At 39.1% G+C, this 18,750-nt stretch overlaps 2 protein-coding genes and 1 pseudogene across 2 annotated transcripts; all 3 read right to left on the reverse strand.

Moving 5' to 3' along the window:
* Positions 1–22: 22 nt before the first annotated feature.
* On the reverse strand, positions 23–3,938 carry LOC128604586 (nanos homolog 3-like). Its single transcript, XM_053619729.1, has 2 exons — positions 3,658–3,938; positions 23–2,565 (listed from the first exon to the last, which is right to left on the reverse strand). The coding sequence occupies exons 1-2, from the start codon at positions 3,661–3,663 to the stop codon at positions 1,966–1,968; spliced, it is 606 nt and encodes a 201-aa protein (XP_053475704.1). The 5' UTR covers positions 3,664–3,938; the 3' UTR covers positions 23–1,965.
* Positions 3,939–6,626: 2,688 nt separating this feature from the next.
* Positions 6,627–8,782, reverse strand: LOC128604584 (uncharacterized). The gene is made up of 5 exons (XM_053619728.1): positions 8,563–8,782; positions 7,926–8,395; positions 7,623–7,822; positions 7,233–7,448; positions 6,627–7,044 (listed from the first exon to the last, which is right to left on the reverse strand). The coding sequence occupies exons 1-5, from the start codon at positions 8,737–8,739 to the stop codon at positions 6,635–6,637; spliced, it is 1,473 nt and encodes a 490-aa protein (XP_053475703.1). The 5' UTR covers positions 8,740–8,782; the 3' UTR covers positions 6,627–6,634.
* Positions 8,783–12,223: 3,441 nt separating this feature from the next.
* LOC128604578 (nanos homolog 3-like) lies at positions 12,224–13,565 on the reverse strand (annotated as a pseudogene).
* Positions 13,566–18,750: the final 5,185 nt, after the last annotated feature.

The following is an 18,750-nucleotide window of genomic DNA, read 5'->3' on the forward strand; positions in this document are numbered from 1 at the left end:
ATATATATATATATATATATATATACCCACAATATTATAATAATATGATAACATAATTGTGGCTGAATTCCACAATTGTCCACAAACTGGCAGTCCAGTCTGCACGCCTTTTGGTTTTAATTTGAGGTGAGGCTCATATCACTTCTGATAAGCTTTCTCAACTTTGGATGGGCATAGAGACACCATTCAAAAATTCCCTGAGTCTAGAGAAAATGTCCAGTTTATCACTTGAATTGCATTGAAGATGAAGGCGTCCTATGGACGCTATGCTCTTTGCAGGCACTTAGCTGAGATTTTCACACTACCCAGACCTATCATCTCCCAGCACAGGGGCTAAATGTATTGTTCTCCTTAGTGGCTGTCTTTTGCTGACTGCTTCAAAAGGTGAAATAATAAATCAAATTAAATGCAATTCAATTGCAATGATCAAAACGATCAGAGTCACATTTATTCTCACATTTAATGTGATACACATTTATTTAATCACACCGTTATCAAACAAGTTATTATATAAACATGTGGCTTATCTGTGTGCTTGCATGAGTGAATCCTCAATCATTACACCACATCTGGTGAAAATTTCAGAAATTCACTGCAGTACCATCTACGTCCACCGGGACAGGCCTTAAGTTGGTCTTGGGCCTTCAAGGGTCAACTTCAACTTGCACTAAATAATATCCTGTTCACCACCAGAAGGTCCCATATAAACATTCTAGGCATCTCTGCAAAGGCCTAATTCTCAGCTTTAATATAATAATTAAAAGTTTTATTAATTCTTTAAGTAGTTGACCTATGAAAATATGCTCTGGGGGAATATGCTCTTCTGTCTTCCTTAATGGCCCTGCTGTTGTTGGCACAGGCACAGAAGATACAGGCTTTCCCCCAGAATTTCAAGTTTGAATTTGAATTAAATTAAGTCAAAAAGATTGTGTCTGCTTAATAGCCACCCTAAACTAGCACTTGAAGTCAGTGAAGACAAAAATTCACACTCTGGTCACATTTTTATTTTACAAAAGTGGATAAAAAATTAAAACAACAACAAAAAAATCTTTTTACAAACTGAAACTGTTACAGAATTGCAGAAGATTCAGAGGCATCGACTATGTCATTTCTACCAAGATAGTATAACATTTACGTTTTAAATAATATATAAAAACAAACAAATGCAGCACTGAGGCTTGTTACATGCATATAAAGTATATTAACTCACATCCAAAAAGCTCTAAAACATTTTAAAAGGTCACACATCAGAAGTTCTTAGAATTGTCAATAAAACAGACCAGAAAAATAGCATCAGGTCGGAGATTCACGGTCCCATCATGAAGCCCTGGAAAAACCTGCACCTGTAACATGTTGCACCTGTGATGATCCAAAGAGGCCTGAGCACAAGCTTGTTCGAGAAATCAGCTTCAAAAACCAAAAACCCCAGTGGAAATAAAAACACAAAACAAGTGCATACACAAATAAAGTGCACACAAAGTTAGTAAAATAAAACTCTTGACAGTCACACCTTTCCAGGTGTTACAGCTCTAAACCCAGGGCAGGTCATTCCAGAGTTAAAAACAACTAAGCCTAACAGCTCTAAGCCATAACAATACGTACAATAATGCAGACATTAAATATATAATTCTGAAAAACTTTTTTTTGCGCAACAATTTTATTTTATTTTATTTTTTTTATTTATTTATTTTTTTTTAAAGCACTTGGAACTTTCTACAGCCACACACCCTCAGATAAAAGCACCAACTGTACTTCATCTTTTCTCTGAAATGGTATCATAACTGGTACATCTTTAGTACCTTTTGAATATATAGTGAAGCCTACATATAAAAGTATTTCAGGTACAGTACCGGACTTTAAGGATTGCTGACGTACCTGTGAAGCATCTTGTTCACCTTCCCAGGTAAAAAATTAAAATAAAATGAAAAATTACCTACAGTTTGGTAGCGAGTGTGAAAGTGGCGTTCAGATTTTACGTAATTTCCAGGCAGTACAGGGGCACCTGGTGGTGTACACGGGGCTGTACGTGCTGTCCACGAGCGGGCAGAGGCGTATGGTGTGCGCGCGGTCGCCCGTCGCCCCGCACAGCGGACACACGTACCGGCGCAGGTAAGGACACGTCACTACTCCGCCGCTTCCCCTCAGGCAGTGCGACTTGAACACTTCTTCAGACTCGCGGTTATGTTTGCAGAAACTGCATAACATTTCCCCAGAGCGAGAACCTTCAGATGATGGAGGTAGAGGTGGAGACCCTGTGGTCCCGCTACGGCCGCATTTCAGTTGCCCCTCCGGCGTTTTCGGACTGCCTCTGACCTCGGACATCTCAGGCTCGGGGAAAGTCTGGAACATTACAGCATTACGGCCCTGGTGATGAGAAATCTCAGGCGTAAACCCGAACTTCAGGACCTGGTGAGGTTCGGGAACAGAGGTTTCCCGCATCATACGCACCATGTCCGCGAGACCCAAGTAATCCCGCCACGGCTGGAAGTGACGCTGGTCCTCGGGCTCCATGGAGCCGTGAGGCGCAAGACTGTGGCGCAGCAGAGAAAACCACATGCGCTTCAACTAGATAGAGGGGGGGAAAGAGTCACTGTTAATCTTAAACATTTACATCAGCTACTACTCTGTTCATCTGTACTTATGATTTAAAGCGATGCAATTCCACACTTTTCCTTAAAATGGCATTCCAGTCTGCAGGCCTTTAGGTTTGGAGCGTATCAATGAATTCTGAACAATTACCCCCGGAACGGTGTATGGCCTTCAGGCCCCAATAGCAGCTTAAGGCTTTTTTGACATTAATGCCTACTTTAACAGTAAAAAAAAAAATGTTCAGGATTGCTCCACATGTTTTTTGACATTTTTATTATTATTATTTATTTAGTTTTTTTTTATTATTATTATGGTGTTCAAAGAAATTATTTTATAGGAAAGGGTTTAGACCTCCTTTGGTTATAAATGTACATGTGTATCAGTGAAATTTATTAATTTTTAATTTATTTATTCATTTTCATATGATTCATTTTCAAGTGATTCATTTACTGATTTGCTTCTCTTTAAATCCAGTTTTAGACTGTGATATTACAAAGGTCTTTCCAGATTATTACTTGCCACACTGTGTCAGATAACCCCAGTAAAATTGCTTGAATTCTATGATATAATTTGTTCACCATGTTAGGTTTAAATCCTCTAAAAACAGATTCGCAATGGACTAACATTACTCCGTTCCAGTTCACATCCTTCAAAGCATTGGCATGTTTTGTTTACTCTCACAATCCCCCAAACACACACGTAATTAGACGTAACGGGGAATATATATATATATATATATATATATATATATATAAATCGCACCTAGTGATGGTTAATTCGGCAAATTACCACAAAAATAAACGGTAAAACTGAACAATATAAACGTTGGAAATTACCAGATGACCAGTCCGAAGCAAGATATGAACAATACGAATTAGTAATTAATCTTATTGAGGTGTGCGTCGCTATAACGGACGTCCAGCAAATGGTAATCAAACATTACAAAACATCAAGAAACTATAATCAAACATCAGTTCCTACTTATATAGTGAAGATTTAGCGGATTAATTCGGCAAATTAACACCAAAAAAACCTGTAAAACTGAATAATTTAAACATTTGTACTTACAAACATTAACTGGTCAAAACATAAATAGTACGTAGTTGTGCGTCGCTAAACTCTGAACATGCAGGAAACGATATCAAATATATAGTTCCTAGTCAGTGATGATTTAGCAGGACACGAACCTTTTTGAAACTGAGAGCTACTTCATGGGTACTGAGTCATACGAAGGGCTACCAGTTTGATAAACTCTTCTGAAATAACAAATTTGCTCAGTTTGCCTTTAGTTATATATATTATTATTAATGATAAATGATACTCATCTATGTGAAGACACTGATCACATTAATGATTTCTCACAATAATTATCAACAATGAATTAACAAGGTGGGAAACAGACAATATAAATATTCAACAATTTATATCAATTAATCTCAGCATTTGTTTAAATTTTGAGATGATCACTTCTACAACATTTCATAGGAAAAATGTCCCATTGTCACTAGCCACTGACAAACCATTTCAACAAATCATGAACTATGTTGCACCATGTTTGAAAAAGATATCAATTATGTAATCTTTATACACACACACACAGATTATATATATATATATATATATATATATATATATATATATATATATATATATATATATACACACACACACACAGTGAGGGAAAAAAGTATTTGATCCCCTGCTGATTTTGTACATTTGCCCACTGACAAAGAAATAATCAGTCTATAATTTTTATGGTAGACTTTTTTGAACAGTGAGAGACAGAATAACAACAAAAAAAATCCAGAAAAACGCATGTCAAAAAATGTTAAAATTGATTTGCATTTTAATGAGGGAAATATGTATTTGACCCCTCTGCAAAACATGACCTAGTACTTGGTGGAAAAACCCTTGTTGGCAATCACAGAGGTCAGACGTTTCTTGTAGTTGGCCACCAGGTTTGCACACATCTCAGGAGGGATTTTCTCCCACTCCTCTTTGCAGGTCTTCTCCAAGTCATTAAGGTTTCGAGGCTGACGTTTGGCAAGTCGAACCTTCAGCTCCCTCCACAGATTTTCTATGGGATTAAGGTCTGGAGACTGGCTAGGCCACTCCAGGACCTTAATGTGCTCCTTCTTGAGCCACTCCTTTGTTGCCTTGGCCGTGTGTTTTGGGTCATTGTCATGCTGGAATACCCATCCACGACCCATTTTCAATGCCCTGGCTGAGGGAAGGAGGTTCTCACCCAAGATTTGACGGTACATGGCCCCGCCCATCGTCCCTTTGATGCGGTGAAGTTGTCCTGTCCCCTTAGCAGAAAAACACCACCAAAGCATAATGTTTCCACCTCCATGTTTGACGGTGGGGATGGTGTTCTTGGGGTCATAGGCAGCATTCCTCCTCCTCCAAACACGGTGAGTTGAGTTGATGCCAAAGAGCTCCATTTTGGTCTCATCTGACCACAACACTTTCACCCAGTTGTCCCTTTAAGAGTGTGCTCCTAATCTCAGCTCGTTACCTGTATAAAAGACACCTGGGAGCCAAAAATCTTTCTGATTGAGAGGGGGTCAAATACTTATTTCCCTCATTAAAATGCAAATCAATTTATAACATTTTTGACATGCGTTTTTCTGGATTTTCTTGTTGTTATTCTGTGTCTCACTGTTCAAATAAACCTACCATTAAAATTGTAGACTGATCATTTCTTTGTCAGTGGGCAAACATACAAAATCAGCAGGGGATCAAATACTTCTTTCCCTCACTGTATATATACATACCCACAATATTATAATAATATGATAACATAATTGTGGCTGAATTCCACAATTGTCCACAAACTGGCAGTCCAGTCTGCACGCCTTTTGGTTTTAATTTGAGGTGGGGCTCATATCACTTCTGATAAGCTTTCTCAACTTTGGATGGGCATAGAGACACCATTCAAAAATTTCCTGAGTCTAGAGAAAATGTCCAGTTTATCACTTGAATTGCATTTAAAATGAAGGCGTCCTATGGACGCTATGCTCTTTGCAGGCACTTAGCTGAGATTTTCACACTACCCAGACCCATCATCTCCCAGCACAGGGGCTAAATGTATTGTTCTCCTTAGTGGCTGTCTTTTGCTGACTGCTTCAAAAGGTGAAATAATAAATCAAATTAAATGCAATTCAATTGCAATGATCAAAACGATCAGAGTCACATTTATTCTCACATTTAATGTGATACACATTTATTTAGTCACACCGTTATCAAACAAGTTATTATATAAACATGTGGCTTATCTGTGTGCTTGCATGAGTGAATCCTCAATGATTACACCAGAGCTGGTGAAAATTTCAGAAATTCACTGCAGTACCATCTACGTCCACCGGGACAGGCAAAGGTTGGTCTTGGGCCTTCAAGGGTCAACTTCAACTTGCACTAAATAATATCCTGTTCACCACCACAAGGTCCCATATAAACATTCTAGGCATCTCTGCAAAGGCCTAATTCTCAGCTTTAATATAATAATTAAAAGTTTTATTAATTCTTTAAATAGTTGACCTATGAAAATATGCTCTGGGGGAATATGCTCTTTTGTCTTCCTTAATGGCCCTGCTTTCCCCCAGAATTTCAAGTTTGAATTTGAATTAAATTAAGTCAAAAAGATTGTGTCTGCTTAATAGCCACCCTAAACTAGCACAAGTGAGACAAAAATACAAAGTCTACATGATACAAGTTTCTGAAATAACAAATTTGCTCAGTTTGCCTTTAGTTATATATTATAATTAATGATAAATGGTACTCATCTAGGTGAAGACACATAAGAATTGAATGAAACCTCAATGATTACACCACATTCTTATTTTGCAAAAGTGGATAAAAAAAAAAAAAAAGAAAAAAATTGTAATAGTCTACGCAGAATTAGGCTTTTCAAATATTTAAAACAGTATTATCACATAGCTGGCCTTTGAATTAGGCTTTAGGAGGTGGCATGTCATCCTCTTCTGAGGAACTGAGACAGAAGTCACTTTCCTGCGGAATATAGCACATCATCAGATGAGCAACATCACTCATCTAGCCATTGCAGATCCTGGCCCTCTCCTCGGAAGGACTTCCTTTTCACCCCATAGTCAAACTTCAGTTCAGTGTCCACACTGATGTCCCGCAGGGCCCTGAAGAGGACGACATCCACGTCCTGTCCATTCACCTTCAAAACGAAAGGTTCTGGACACAGGTTGGCTTGCTTGGATGAATGCTTGAGTCTTCCACCCACAGTGTCTGCACAGGGGTGGCATTCACAGGGAAAAGTCTGGGCGTCGATGCAGAGATGCCTCTGGCCGGTCCTGAAGAAAAACCGGTACCCTGCTTCGTCCTGTAGATTCTGCATCATGACTTTTCCCTGGGCGTATGTGATTACCTTCCCATGGTAATCACACACGATGTCACCCTTGGAAAAGGGTTGGGTTGCAACAACTCCTGCAAAAGAGAGCAAAACAATATGCATCAGATGAAAAGAACGAAATCAACAGGTTTACAAACAGTGTTTTGTTTCAATTTTTTCTGTTAGTTTGAAAGGTAAATTACAAATAGCAAAACCATAATTTAAGTAATAATAACTTCTCCCCTGATCACAAAAATAACAAAATTTTTTTTTTTTTTTTTACCTAGCCCTTTCTCTCCACCAAACTCTTTGATGGCCAGGCCTTTCCACGTCTGCTGAGACAGGTTCCGGCGGAGGTCCTCATCAGTCTCGATGACAAGTTTGGTGGCTGGTTTCCAGGCTGCCAAAACGTCTGCTGGCTTTGGACAGTTGTTCTTCCACCCTTCCTTCAGAATCCCGTATTTCACCCTGCTTTCTTGGGGTTTTCGGGTAAAGGCCTCTAGAACGAAGAATAAAATAACTTCAGTCACACACGTCAGTTATCGAAAGGAACAAATCACAACAGAAACGATTTGAGCTTGTGGGTGGAGACCATAGATTTGCTCCCTTGTCAAATTTTTTTTTTTTATTCATTTTGGTAGTCAACGTGGTATTTATTGAACAGGGTACTTACTCAGCAGCCGCTCCATTCTTTTGGCCTTTTGGGCGGCACGCCACTTGTCGTAGAAGACACGATCGCCCGGAAACCCTGCCTTTAACCTGTCCAGTTTGGTGGGTGCTTTGCTGTCTGCCGATGCCAGAAACTTCATTAAAAAGTCTGCAAAGTCCAAAGACTTTGTGCCCGATGGACCGGAAAACCGGTCGGTGTCAGAGCTGTAAGAGGAAAGAAGGTATGTGTTAACATATTAGAAATTAGGTGAACAACAAATACATGCAACTGTGATGTTTCGTGTCTGTTTAAGATGAAGAACCCTACCCTAACAAGGAGTCCAGCAGTGTAGCCGTGGCCACTACAGTCTGTGGCGTAGGTACTCTGTGCAGTTTGGCCACAGCAGTGTTGTAGGCCAGGTAAGAGGACACGGCCTCCTTCTCCGTGTCCGTCAGGTTAGCCGCCGCTGTCTCTAAAGCACCTCTCGCCTGACGACTGGTGGCTCTTAAAAAGTTTTCGAGTGTGCCCACACTCCAGCTTTTTTCATAACCGCAGAAAGAAAAGGTTACATGAAATGTTAATTGTAGTATGATTGGGTCTGATATTTTCTGTATAGAAAGTGAACAATCACACACGAGTACGTCGAATTGTGTAGGTACGTACGCTTTGTGGAGCACACCGAGGTCATTCGAAACTGTGAGCAAAGCAGTGCCAGCTGACGAAAGGAAGAACCTGTCACAGTTCAGGTCACTCCTGATCACTCTCGGCCGGACGTGCGAGTAATATGCCTGCAACCACTGTGTGAACGAGAAATACGCAGGCACCTAATTTTACGGTTGTCTCAGGAATAAAATGCAGATGATCTGAACCACAGGCTGAACAATTTCTGTAAGGTACAGTATAGACACAATTATATACACTTTCAAAACCCCCACTAAAATCATGGGCTAGTAGAAGAACTTACAGCTTCCTCCTCCTTTGTCAAGGCAAAACAGGCAGCTCGCTGCATCGTTTCATTTCGGCCGAAGCCAATCACCACCCTGTCGTCAACTTCCTTCCTGTTGACCCACTCTGACACCTGAAAAACAATGGAAAGGCAGAATTTGTTAGTGAACACATTTGTAAATAACCACCACAGCATATTAAAAGAGAAAAGTCGTTTAGACGGTTAAAATAGACACACTTACGGTGTGTCTATTTAAGACACACCTATTTAAGAAGGGGAATCCAGCCGCGCTGCCCGTAGGATTGCTCGCAGTGCTGCCCAACAGAAGGCAGAGACGACAGACGTGCAAACGGATTTTGAGGCAGCGTACAACCGGCTTGTAGAACAGCACCCGGTGACTGTGGAGGGTGGAGCACCAGATAAGGCTCTGCGCGCCGACATCTCACCTAGCTTTCAGCGGAAGCTGTACGAGCGATGGGTGAAGGCCCAGATGAAACTGCGCAAGCAACATATTCACTGTAAGTATTTTTTAAAACTATATGTAAAAAGATATTTACCAAGTAAGGTGCTATGTTCACAGTTGTGAAGTATAGTCTTAACTAACAAAATCTTTCCATGTTTTCCTGACAGCGCGCTTTGGCCCTCGCCTACCCAGTGAGGAGAAGGTCAGCAAGTGGATCTCTGATCAGGGATGGAGGAGCAACATACCCAGTGCAGCCCAGTTCGTCAACGAATGGAAGCCCCATGGATCCGTGGACGCAGCATTGGACGCTAAACAGATCCGGAGACTCACAAGGACCCAGAGGTGGAAAGGACTTGTTGTGACGGAAGATGGAGGGGAGGGCAAGGGCGTCATTGCCACCCGAAGATTTCTGGCTGGTGAGGTGGTGTGTGACTACCACGGGCAGGTCGTCACAGCCTCAGAGGGACACAGCACTCACAGCACTGTGAGTGCGGAGGACGGTGTTCACATGTTTTTTTTCGAAAACATGAACGGACAGGCTATGTGCATTGACGCACATTCGCCTTGCTGTGAGTGCCACCCAGACCGACAGACTTTTGGGCGGTTAATCAACCACTCAAGGAAACGTTGCAACCTGAGGCCCAGAGCGTACACTCTTCAAAACGGGGTGGACATTATTATTTTCCTGGCCACAAAGAACATTAAAGAAAATGAAGAACTTTTGTTTGATTACGGTGTTGTTTGATTACGGTCTTTCATAGGAAAGGGTTTAAACCTCCTTTGGGTATGAATGTGTAAATACATGTGAAAATTCGTGTAAATACTAGTGTAAAAAAAAAAAAAAAAAAAAAAAAAAAAAACATGTAGAATGTGCATAAATAATGTGCCCGTATTACTTGTTATCTTCCTTTTTTTTTTAATGATTGAGTTTTTCAATGTAAATAAACTTGCCTTCTCTTCTGACTAGTCTATATTAATATGCTCTGTGTCACTAGAATACCGGTGTAAATGTGTAAATACTCCTCTGTAAATAAAATTTGCATTTGTATGAGTGTATACATCAGTTTCGGTACAAGGATTTAAGTTTACCCTGTAACGATGTGCTCCCAGTTTATTCATTATTGGTGTGGTTTGGTGTATATTGGTTTATTTCCTATACAAGAAAATCTTTTCTAGCAAATGGGGTTAGACTTCCTTTGGTTACAAATGTGTAAATGCATGTGTAAATGTGTGTAAATATTCCTCTGTAAACAAAATGTGTACGTGCATGAGTGTATAAATACAATTTATAACAAGAATTTAAGTTTACACTGTGAAGACGTGCTCAAAGTTTGTTACTGATGTAGCGTCATTCCTTGTCGACTTTCACCCATATCACTTATTAGCTGTCTGTTACTAGCCCTTTAACGAGCTGTGCCTCCATGAAATGCATCAGCTGCCCATTAAAAATGTTGTTGATGTCACTTCTTGTGACATTTTTGTTGACTAGCTAGACAGAAGGAGACCAGAAGTTTTTAAAGCACTGAAAATATCTACCACCAACCTGCACATACATGGTTGATGACCATGATTCTGTTGACCGGCTCACAGTCCGGAGCGAGATCCTGCAGGATGTCGTGGGGTGGTGATGAACTCTGATGGCTTGCTCTCGGTGTCTTAGGTAGGGATACGTAGTGCAAGTCCAAACTCAGAGACTCCTTGCTGGGTGGCTTATTCCTGTTCGCAGCGTGGTTGACTTAAAGACAGAAGGAAACCAGAATTTTTAAAGGACTGAAAAGGTCTACCCTTAATAAACCGTGAGCACATCTTTACAGGGTAAACTTAAATTCTTGTTATAAATTTTATTTATACACTCCTGCACATTTTATACACAATATACACATTTTTATTGGCTAGTGACAATGGGACATTTTTCCTATGGAATGTTGTAGAAGTGATCATCTCAAACAGTAAACAATTGCTGAGATTAATAGAAAGAAGTTGTTGAATATCGATATTGTCTGTTTCCCACCTTGTTAATTCGTTGTTGATAATTATTGTGAGAAATCATTAACGTGATCAGTGTCTTCACATAGATGAGTATCATTTATCATTAATAATAATATATATAACTAAAGGCAAACTGAGCAAATTTGTTATTTCAGAAGAGTTTATCAAACTGGTAGCCCTTCGTATGACTCAGTACCCATGAAGTAGCTCTCAGTTTCAAAAAGGTTGGTGACCCCTGATCTATGCGAACGTGCAGGAAACGGGACTCAAACATTACTTTCTAGTCAGTCAATGATGATTCAGTAGAATAATTCGGCAAACAACTACCAAAACAAACGGTAAAGCCGAAAAATATAAACAAGGGAACTTACCAATTGTCCTGTCCGGAATATACTAACAAGATATGAACACCTATTCCAATTATCCCGGTGTGTGTAGCTAATAACGGAACGTGCAGGAACGGGAATCAAACATTACTTCCTAGTCAGACAATGATGATTCAGTGGAATAATTCCGCAAATTAAGACAAAAATAAATGGTAAAAGTAAAGGTTCACAAATTAAATACTGTTCATTTTATCAAACAGGCTTTGTATATAATACTCAGAGTTGTATGTAACATTTGGTAGTGGTAGTAATGGTAGTAAAGGCAAACGCAAAGACTCACATAGTCACACTGCATGCCCAAAGATACACAAAGATCAGAGGTAAAGTAAAAGAAAAACAATTTTATTTAAATATTCAACCAAAAACTCCAGTGAAAATAAACACACAAAACAAGTGCATACACAAATAAAGTGCACACAAAGTTAGTAAAGTAAAACTCTTGACAGTCACACCTTTCCAGGTGTTAGAGCTCTAAACCCAGGGCAGGTCATTCCAGAGTTAAAAACAACTAAGCGTAACAGCTCTAAGCCATAACAATACGTACAATAATGCAGACATTAAATATATAATTCTGAAAAACTTTTTTTATAAAACAAGTTTCAACACAAATAAAGTGCACACAAAGTTAGTAAAGTAAAACTCTTGACAGTCACACCTTTCCAGGTGTTAGAGCTCTAAACCCAGGGCAGGTCATTCCAGACTTAAAAACAACTAAGCGTAACAGCTCTAAGCCATATATATATATATATATATTATAACGATAAGTACAATAATGCAGACATTAAATATATAATTCTGAAAACCTTTTTTTTTTGCGCAACAAGTTTTTTTTTATTTATTTATTTATTTTTTTTTTTTTAAAGCACTTGGAACTTTCTACAGCCACACCCCCTCGGATAAAAGCACCAACTGTACTTCATCTTTTCTCTGAAATGGTATCATAACTGGTACATCTTTAGTACCTTTTGAATATATAGTGAAGCCTACATATAAAGTACTTCAGGTACAGTACCGGACTTTAAGTATCGCTGACGTACCTGTGAAGCTTCTTGTTCACCTTCCCAGGTAAAAAATTAAAATAAAATGAAAAATTACCTACAGTTTGGTAGCGAGTGTGAAAGTGGCGTTCAGATTTTCAAGCACAAGCTTGTTAGAAAAATCAGCTTCAAAAACCAAAAACCCCAGTGAAAATAAACACACAAAACAAGTGCATACACAAATAAAGTGCACACAAAGTTAGTAAAGTAAAACTCTTGACAGTCACACCTTTCCAGGTGTTACAGCTCTAAACCCAGGGCAGGTCATTCCAGAGTCAAAAACAACTAAGCCTAACAGCTCTAAGCCATAACAATAAGTGCAATAATGCACACATTAAATATATAATTCTGAAAAACTTTTTTTTTGCGCAACGTTTTTTATTTTTATTTTTATTTTTTAAAGCACTTGGAACTTTCTACAGCCACACACCCTCAGATAAAAGCAATAAAAAAATAACCTACAGTTTGGTAGCGAGTGTGAAAGTGGCGTTCACATTTTCTGTAATTTCCGGGCAGCCCAGGTGCACCCAGAGGTGCAAAACTCTTGACAGTCACACCACAGCAGCACAGTTGCAGCATAGGGGCACCTGGAGGTGTACACGGAGCTGTACGTGCTGTCCAAGAGCGGGCAGAGGCGTATGGTGTGCCCCAGTAGTCCGTCGGCCAGCACAGCGGACACATGTACCGGCGCAGGTAAGGATACATCACTTCTCCGCGGCTTCCCCTCAGGCAGTGCGACTTGAACACTTCTTCAGTCTCGCGGTTATGTTTGCAGAAATTGCAGAACATTTCCCCAGAGCGAGAACCTTGAGATGATGGAGGTAGAGGTGGAGACCCTGTGGTCCCGGTACGGCCGCATTTCAGTTGCCCCTCCGGCGTTTTCGGACTGCCTCTGACCTCGGACATCTCAGGCTCGGGGAAAGTCTGGAACATTACAGCATTACGGCCCTGGTGATGAGAAATCTCAGGCGTAAACCCGAACTTCCGGACCTGGTGAGGTTCGGGAACAGAGGTTTCCCGCATCATACGCACCGTGTCCGCGAGACCCAAGTAATCCCGCCACGGCTGGAAGTGACGCTGGTCCTCGGGCTCCATGGAGCCGTGAGGCGCAAGATTGTGGCGCAGCAGAGAAAACCACTTTGCGCTTCAACTAGATAGAGGGGGGGAAAGAGTCTCTGTTAATTTTAAACATTTACATCAGGTACTACTCTGTTCGTCTGTACTTATGATTTAAATTGATGCAATTCCACAATTTTCCTTAAAATGGCATTCCAGTCTGCAGGCCTTTAGGTTTGGAGCGTATCAATGAATTCTGAACAATTACCCCCGAAACGGTGTATGGCCTTCAGGCCCCAATAGCAGCTTAAGGCTTTTTTGACTTTAATGCCTACTTTAACAGTAAAAAAAAAATGTTCAGGATTGCTCCACATGTTTTTTGACATTTTTATTATTATTATTTATTTAGGTTTTTATTATTATTATTATTATTATTATTATGGTGTTCAAATAAATTATTTTATAGGAAAGGGTTTAGACCTCCTTTGGTTATAAATGTACATGTGTGTATCAGTGAAATTTATTAATTTTTAATTTATTTATTCATTTTCATATGATTCATTTTCAAGTGATTCATTTACTGATTTGCTTCTCTTTAAATCCAGTTTTAGACTGTGATATTACAAAGGTCTTTCCAGATTATTACTTGCCACACTGTGTGAGATAACCCCAGTAAAATTGCCTGAATTCTACAATATAATTTGTTCACCATGTTAGGTTTAAATCCTCTAAAAACAGATTCGCAATGGACTAACATTACTCCGTTCCAGTTCACATCCTTCAAAGCATTGGCATGTTTTGTTTACTCTCACGATCCCCCAAACACACACGTAATTAGACGTAACGGGGAATATATATATAAATCACAGCTAGTGATGGTTAATTCGGCAAATTACCACAAAATAAACGGTAAAACTGAACAATATAAACGTATGAAATTACCAGATGACCCGTCCGAAGCAAGATATGAACAATACGAATTAGTAATTAATCTTATAGAGGTGTGCGTCGCTATAACGGACGTCCAGCAAATGGTAATCAAACATTACAAAACATCAAGAAACTATAATCAAACATTAGTTCCACTGAGAGGTCAGGTTCTTCCTCCTCCAGAGCCACACAGCCAACAGGGTTGTACAGCGAACCGTCAGAGAGCATCAGTTCCTACTTATATAGTGAATATTTAGCGGATTAATTCGGCAAATTACCACCAAAAAAACCTGTAAAACTGAATAATTTAAACATTTGTACTTACAAACATTACCTGGCCAAACATAAATAGTACGTAGTTGTGCGTCGCTAAAGTCTGAACATGCAGGAAACGATATCAAATATATAGTTCCTTGTCAGTGATGATTTAGCAGGACATGAACCTTTTTGAAACTGAGAGCTACTTCATGGGTACTGAGTCATACGAAGGGCTACCAGTTTGATAAACTCTTCTGAAATAACAAATTTGCTCAGTTAGCCTTTAGTTATATATATATATTATTAATGATAAATGATACTCATCTATGTGAAGACAATGATCACGTTAATGATTTCTCACAATAATTATCAACAATGAATTAACAAGGTGGGAAACAGACAATATCAATATTCAACTATTTATATCTATTAATCTCAGCATTTCTTTAAATTTTGAGATGATCACTTCTACAACATTTCATAGGAAAAATGACCCATTGTCACTAGCCACTGACAAACCATTTCAACAAATCATGAACTATGTTGCACCATGTTTGAAAAAGTTATCAATTATGTAATGTTTATACACACACACACAGATATACCATTTATATATATATATATATATATATATATATATATATATATATATATATATACCAACAATATTATAATAATATGATAATATAATTGTGGCTGAATTCCACAATTGTCCACAAACTGGCAGTCCAGTCTGCACGCCTTTTGGTTTTAATTTGAGGTGGGGCTCATATCACTTCTGATAAGCTTTCTCAACTTTGGATGGGCATAGAGACACCATTCAAAAATTCCCTGAGTCTAGAGAAAATGTCCAGTTTATCACTTGAATTGCATTGAAGATGAAGGCGTCCTATGGACTCTATGCTCTTTGCTGGCACTTAGCTGAGATTTTCACACTACCCAGACCTATCATCTCCCAGCACAGGGGCTAAATGTATTGTTCTCCTTAGTGGCTGTCTTTTGCTGACTGCTTCAAAAGGTGAAATAATAAATCAAATTAAATGCAATTCAATTGCAATGATCAAAACGATCAGAGTCACATTTATTCTCACATTTAATGTGATACACATTTATTTAGTCACACCGTTATCAAACAAGTTATTATATAAACATGTGGCTTATCTGTGTGCTTGCATGAGTGAATCCTCAATGATTACACCAGAGCCGGTGAAAATTTCAGAAATTCACTGCAGTACCATCTACGTCCACCGGGACAGGCAAAGGTTGGTCTTGGGCCTTCAAGGGTCAACTTCAACTTGCACTAAATAATATCCTGTTCACCACCAGAAGGTCCCATATAAACATTCTAGGCATCTCTGCAAAGGCCTAATTCTCAGCTTTAATATAATAATTAAAAGTTTTATTAATTCGTTAAATAGTTGACCTATGAAAATATGCTCTGGGGGAATATGCTCTTTTGTCTTCCTTAATGGCCCTGCTTTCCCCCAGAATTTCAAGTTTGAATTTGAATTAAATTAAGTCAAAAAGATTGTGTCTGCTTAATAGCCCACCCTAAACTAGCACAAGTGAGACAAAAATATAAAGTCTACATGATACAAGCTTCTGAAATAACAAATTTGCTCAGTTTGCCTTAGTTATATATTATAATTAATGATAAATGGTACTCATCTATGTGAAGACACATAAGAATTGAATGAAACCTCAATGATTACACCACATTCTTATTTTGCAAAAGTGGATAAAAAAAAAGAAAAAAATTGTAATAGTTTACGTAGAATTAGGCTTTTCAAATATTTAAAACAGTATTATCACATAGCTGGCCTTTGAATTAGGCTTTAGGAGGTGGCATGTCATCCTCTTCTGAGGAACTGAGACAGAAGTCACTTTCCTGCAGAATATAGCACATCATCAGATGAGCAACATCACTCATCTAGCCATTGCAGATTCTGGCCCTCTCCTCGGAAGGACTTCCCTTTTCACCCCATAGTCAAACTTCAGTTCAGTGTCCACACTGATGTCACGCAGGGCCCTCAAGAGGACGACATCCACGTCCTGTCCATTCACCTTCAAAACGAAAGGTTCTGGACACAGGTTGGCTTGCTTGGATGAATGCTTGAGTCTTCTGCCCACAGTGTCTGCACAGGGGTGGCATTCACAGGGAAAAGTCTGGGCGTCGATGCAGAGATGCCTCTGGCCGGTCCTGAAGAAAACAGGTACCCTGCTTCATCCTGTAGATTCTGCATCATGACTTTTCCCTGGGCATATGTGATTACCTTCCCATGGTATCACACACGATGTCACCCTTGGAAAAGGGTTGGGTTGCAACAACTCATGCAAAAGAGAGCAAAACAATATGCATCAGATGAAAAGAACGAAATCAACAGGTTTACAAACAGTGTTTTGTTTGAATTTTTTCTGTTAGGTTGTAAGGTAAATTACAAATAGCAAAAACCATAATTTAAGTAATAATAACTTCTCCCCTCATTACAAAAATAACAAAAAAGTTTTTTTTTTGTTTTTTTTACCTAGCCCTTTCTCTCCACCAAAATCTTTGATGGCCAGGCCTTTCCACGTCTGCTGAGACACGTTCCGGCGGAGGTCCTCATCAGTCTCGATGACAAGTTTGGTGGCTGGTAGAGAGAGATAGTTTGTATATATTGTAACCGTAGTTTTGACAGGTATAGGTCAAAGGTCAAAAAGATACACATTCTAACTCTCTATATCTAGATCAAAGGTCATGATCATAAAAATATGAATAGTTATGTTAAATCTGGATCACCTCCATTCGTGACCATATATGGTGCTGCCATGTGTGTTTTTCCGCCCCACACGTTGCGCACACCTGGTACATTCTTTTCACATAGAATATGAAACTCTCTGTGGTAGGACATAAAAATATATATAGTTTTGTTAAATCTGGTTCACATCCAAATCGTGACCATACCTGGTACGACCATTTGTTCCCCCACCCCACCCCACCCCACCCCACACAGACACAAGTTGCATACTCATGTTTTTCCTCTTCACATAGAATATGAAACTCTCTGTGGTAGGACATAAAAATATATATAGTTTTGTTAAATCTGGTTCACATCCAAATCGTGACCATAACCTGGTACGACCATTTGTTCCCCCACCCCACCCCACCCCACCCACACAGACACAAGTTGCATACTCATGTTTTTCCTCTTCACATAGAATATGAAACTCTCTGTGGTAGGACATAAAAATATATATTAGTTTTGTTAAATCTGGTTCACATCCAAATCGTGACCATACCTGGTATGACCATTTGTTCCCCCCCCCCACCCCACCCCACTGCACCCCACCCCACACAGACACAAGTTGCATACTCATGTTTTTCCTCTTCACATAGAATATGAAGCTCTCTGTGGTAGGTCATAAGAATATATATAGTTTTGTTAAATCTGGTTCACATCCAAATCGTGACCATACCTGGTACGGCCATGTGTATCCCACATACAAACAAAAATATCACACACACAAACACACTTTATTTCACATTATTTAAAAGGAATTTAAGTGTTATGTACTAAATTACCATAATTATGAACACAAGTTTGTTAAGTTGACAATCATTTTAAAATTACGTTTCTCCATTTAGATTGTCTGCAGTAGAATGCAGTCTTTTAAACCTGGAAAAATGACTGCCTTTAAGTTTTTATAACAATAGTAAGTAAAATCCAGTGTGATTTACATTACAAATCTCATACGTAACATCTCTGCAGGATTTATAGACGTTAAAGCACTGAATGAAATGAGCAATATAGACAAAAAAAGAAACACTCTGTGTCTACTACTTTTATCTCTCTCATAGAACTATCCACAGTCCAAAGGCTGTGGAGCTAGAAGGCTACGTGTGCGAATGACAAAAGATTTTAAAAAATAAAAATAAAAAATGTATCAATACATGAAATTGGATTACACAATGTAGTTGAGGTTTACATGAATAAGCAGAAATGTAATCATGCTTATCTTTTCCTATAGCACAAATGAAAAGCCCTCTCTAGATGAGCAGATTTGTCAAATGAAACTTTTTCCTTCTTATCCACTGCTACGGTGAACT

Source organism: Ictalurus furcatus, unplaced genomic scaffold (genome assembly GCF_023375685.1).
Source record: "Ictalurus furcatus strain D&B unplaced genomic scaffold, Billie_1.0 ctg1, whole genome shotgun sequence".
In the NCBI taxonomy this organism is placed as follows: domain Eukaryota; kingdom Metazoa; phylum Chordata; class Actinopteri; order Siluriformes; family Ictaluridae; genus Ictalurus; species Ictalurus furcatus.